This window comes from Frankliniella occidentalis, unplaced genomic scaffold (genome assembly GCF_000697945.3).
Source record: "Frankliniella occidentalis isolate FOCC.00 unplaced genomic scaffold, Focc_3.1 Scaffold311, whole genome shotgun sequence".
NCBI lineage: Eukaryota > Metazoa > Arthropoda > Insecta > Thysanoptera > Thripidae > Frankliniella > Frankliniella occidentalis.
The window spans coordinates 290,178-294,026 of NW_026267436.1; the positions used below are offsets into that span (position 1 = coordinate 290,178).

General features: G+C 49.2%; 2 protein-coding genes across 2 annotated transcripts in view; one reads left to right on the forward strand and one right to left on the reverse strand.

The window, feature by feature from the left end:
• The first annotated feature begins 63 nt into the window (after positions 1–63).
• Positions 64–3,849, forward strand: part of LOC113208025 (uncharacterized) — a 29,650-nt gene continuing 25,864 nt past the window's right edge. The window contains exons 1-2 of the mRNA XM_052273896.1: positions 64–118; positions 233–453. Of these exons, the coding sequence (XP_052129856.1) occupies positions 64–118; positions 233–453 (276 nt within the window). The remainder of the gene's footprint in view (positions 119–232; positions 454–3,849) is intronic.
• LOC113208015 (uncharacterized) lies at positions 692–1,582 on the reverse strand. Its single transcript, XM_026424843.2, has 2 exons — positions 1,489–1,582; positions 692–1,018 (listed from the first exon to the last, which is right to left on the reverse strand). The coding sequence occupies exons 1-2, from the start codon at positions 1,531–1,533 to the stop codon at positions 743–745; spliced, it is 321 nt and encodes a 106-aa protein (XP_026280628.1). The 5' UTR covers positions 1,534–1,582; the 3' UTR covers positions 692–742.

Sequence of the window (3,849 nt, forward strand, 5' to 3'; positions counted from 1 at the left end):
GGGCTGAGTGAGTCAGCGAGCGATGGGAGGGGATGTGGACGCCTCCAGTGAAAGAGGTTGACGATGTCAACTGCGGAGAATAAAGGAATGGCTCACCACGGGCGGCGCGGACCTTCCAGTACTGTTTTGTTTTTGATTCCCTTAACGTTATAATTGTATATTTGAGCCTACGACCAACGATATCATTGTTCCTTTATTTATTTCGGTTATTATTATTTTCGTGATGTTTCAGGAGCGGGCAAGCCGGCCACGATCGTGGTGCGCGTGGGTAACAACCGGCCCGACCTGGGCACCAACCCCGTGTGCAACCGCTTCACCGGCCAGCTGGAGGAGGGCAAGCCGCTGTTCCTGCCCTGCAACCCGCCGCTGCCGGGCGCCTTCGTCTCGGTGCACCTGGAAGGCCCCACGCCCACCCAGCTGTCTATCTGCGAGGCGTTCGTCTACACTGATCAGGTGAGGACAGCGAAAACCGTGGACCTTTTTAATCGGGGGGTCATTTTCACTGGAAACACAAAGGTTTCTGAGTGGCACCTTTGCGGGGGTGCTGAGTTTTGAGTTTAAATGTCTTGGTAAATACGCGAAAGAACCCGAAAGATGCTAAAAAGTAGTGCCTTTTGTGAGTTTTAATAATGCCCCTAGCAACACATTTGTTTTTCCAGTGTGGTTGTAGTGCAAAGACATACAAGTAGTGTTAGACAGTGCAGACCGGACTATATTTCAAATCATCGGCTCTGTCGTCCCATCAACGCCTTCCCTTGCCTTTGGGTGGGCTTTTCTTGCCCGACGATCCCACCTCGTGGTGGAAGGTGCCACCCACAGTGGAGTGACCGTCGGACGTGCTCGGCTTCCCTCCCGTCGACTTCTGGCCCAGGCGGCCCGAGCCCGACTTGTCCAGGGTGCCCGTGCTCCTGGTCGCGCCCTCCCCTACGCCGTGGTACTTGATGAACTTGTTGCCCTCGGAGCGCTTGATGATCGAGTGGGGCTTGCCGAACTCCTCCTCGGCGAATGCCAGCGCGATCTGCATGTAGTGAAGATTTGTGTTGTCTTTTCCATCATTTGGCACGTACACTATTAGCACAACCCTCTTTCCATCCATTCGAAACTCAGTTTTAAAACTTTCCTTGCTTTGCAAATCAAACTTTAGAACAGTATGTCAGTTTTAACTGCAAGATGAAAGAGTTGTGCACTCCAAACTGCAATTATCGCCATGAACAATAATGAACTTTCTCAGAGCACCCATCTTCTTTGTATAGGAATTCTCTTTCAAACGAGCCGACAAGTGATAGGTTGCGATTTATATTGAAACAGGCACATTCACCTACAGTGGTTCCCACACAATCGTTTCTTATCGCATAACCTTTCTTTTAATACAAAATCGCAACCCTGTGTGTTTGCTTGAAAAATTATGTTAAGACGAAGAAGATAGCGTCCTCAAAACAACTTTTTTGTTCATGGTTAGAAAATTGCAAATATGCACCATGCGCTTACCACAAGGACCGACAGAGCGCAAAGGACGGCAGCGAAGCGGGCCATGGTGTCGTTATATCGGCGAGGTGGTTAGGTCGCCCTATATATATCTGCTCACATTGGTGGCCCCGGCTTATTGGTAATTGTGATGCATGCATTCGGGTCACGAACAAGCTGACTAAATTTTGGTTAGTAATTCGAGAAGAAAACAACTTTATGTGAGATTCCTGGTAGAGTCGTAAAACGGAAAGAATAATAATAGTATCCCGGGCGTGCACCCGCTGTACACGTGGTTTCTAGAAGCTACCTAAAAATGGTCTAAATGGATGAGCCACGTGGTAAGCCGTTCTTGGGAACCTAGAAGCGGCGTTTTCACCGTGCGGGCATGCGGGCGTTCGCGAGGGGTGCCTAACTCCATAAAAATGTGTACACCGGATTACCGAATTGTAAAGATTACCAATGATTTCCAAAGATTACCAAAGATTACCTATGTATACTAGATATGATCCACCTGCTTTCTAAATCGAAACGGCCATTTTTCGTTCCGAGAAAGATGCAATTTTGTGCAACTCTTTGGTAGTTCTTGATTCTTTATCATGCAAGTTACAAATTTGCATTCTATCATTGGCCAAATCATGATTTTGTTCATGGGAGGGATGCAAAAATGCCATATTAAACGTGCGCGTTGGCATTTAGGTAAAATGTGCACAAAAATTCATGTCTAAGTAAACAAATTTTTCCTTTTAAAGGACCCTCAGGAGTGTGAGGATTACCAGGGATTACCAGTGATTACCAGTGATTACCAAGTCTGTGTACACCTGATTACCACAGATGGGCACTCCTCGGGGCGTTCGCTTAAAGTATTTGCATTTGCGCACCACCTTAGTTTATGTATAAGCTCAAAAATGTGCAAAGTTAGACACACTGTGGCGAGGGGGCAATAACTCCGGGAATTATGTGTACACCTGCCTGGGAATCATCAAGATAAATAAAATTCATCGAAATCAACTGAAATCGCTTGAACTAAGCGGGAAACTAGTGGAACTGATACAACTTATTCGAAATAAACGTTTTCTACCACTAGAAAACCTAAAGAATAAATGTAAGCGGACGGAATCGCCGGGAATCACTGGGAATCAAGTACTTCGGGAATCATTTGTGTACACACCAAAAGGGAGTTATTGCCCCCTCGCACTGTGGTGTAACTAAAATATACGTTAAAAAGTGTTCAAACTTCAGATATTTCGGAAAAGATTAGCAGTCACACACATCATTTTGAGGTTTCCGCTGTTATCATTAACCTAAGTGAATGTGTCCAAGTGTGGAAACTTCAGATGTTTTCAAAAGGGTCGAGCCAAGTAAGCAGCATTAAGTAAAACTGTCGATAGCTTTCCCTGTGACAACCGTTTTTTAATTATTATTTTTGAGAATGTTGCTGCGGCGCGTGTTTAGGGCTTTGCGGCGTTGCTCGAGCAGAGTTCCCATCGTAAACTCTCTTCACACTCGTCGTTGCACTTATAACGACCTGCCCGCCCGCGGTCGCGCCGAACGGTGCACGCCCGAGCGTGAAAACTGCGGACGCGGACGAACGTGCGAGCGTGCGGGCGCACCGAGGGGGCGGCACAGCTTTTTGTTTAGCATTAGAAAGGGTTCAAGACTGCTTGTTCGACGCACTACTGTTTAACCTTTCCACCGGGACCGGACCGGATGAAGCAGGACGGTTGGCCGTGTTTGAAGTATACCTCTTCCTCTTTTAGAGGGAGGTCCTCGCCCCGCCCCGCTGCGCCCCCGCAGCTTGCGCCGCGCGCCGAGCGGAAAAAGAAATGAAAAGGAAAAGTTGTTGTAGACGCAGCAGTCAGCCGAGGTTCTCCCGCGACTCTGCTCAAGCTGACCCTCGTTATGTCCTCGTGACAGTCCCCCCACCTGCTTCACGCACACGTGTCAGTCTCCACATGCGCGCGCGCGTGTGTGTGTGTGTGCGGGGCTTTCTCCCTATTCTGCTGCTCTGCAGCCTATAACCCGAGTGAGTCGCTATGATACCATGCCGTGCGCATGTCGTGCGGCTTCCTGCACCGCCCTCTCCCAGTCGCCCCGCCCCACCCCGCCCCGCTCTGAGGAGGACGTTGTCGAGAGCAGACATGACGGCTCCGGAGAAAGGAAAAGTCCCGCGAAAATGACGGTATTTTGAACAACTGCGCGCTGCTTACCTCATGCGTGGTCCGTTCCGTCCGTCCCGTTCTGTCCGGCGGTCCGTCCGGTCATCCAGGGACGGGCTTGGCCGAGTAAAGGCGGCAAATCCCGCCCAGGGCCCCTTTCTTTGGCCTTTAGCTTTTTAGGTTTTAGCAATAGTTTTGCTCCCTTTATCTTTGCAAATTCTCGCCT

Excerpts from the sequence above, each read along its gene's own strand:
- LOC113208015 (XM_026424843.2), bottom strand. The coding sequence starts at position 1,533 with ATGGCCCGCTTCGCTGCCGTCCTTTGCGCTCTGTCGGTCCTTGTG. Across the intron at positions 1,019-1,488 it reads GCGCTCTGTCGGTCCTTGTG|ATCGCGCTGGCATTCGCCGA; the intron begins GTAAGCGCATGG and ends CACTACATGCAG.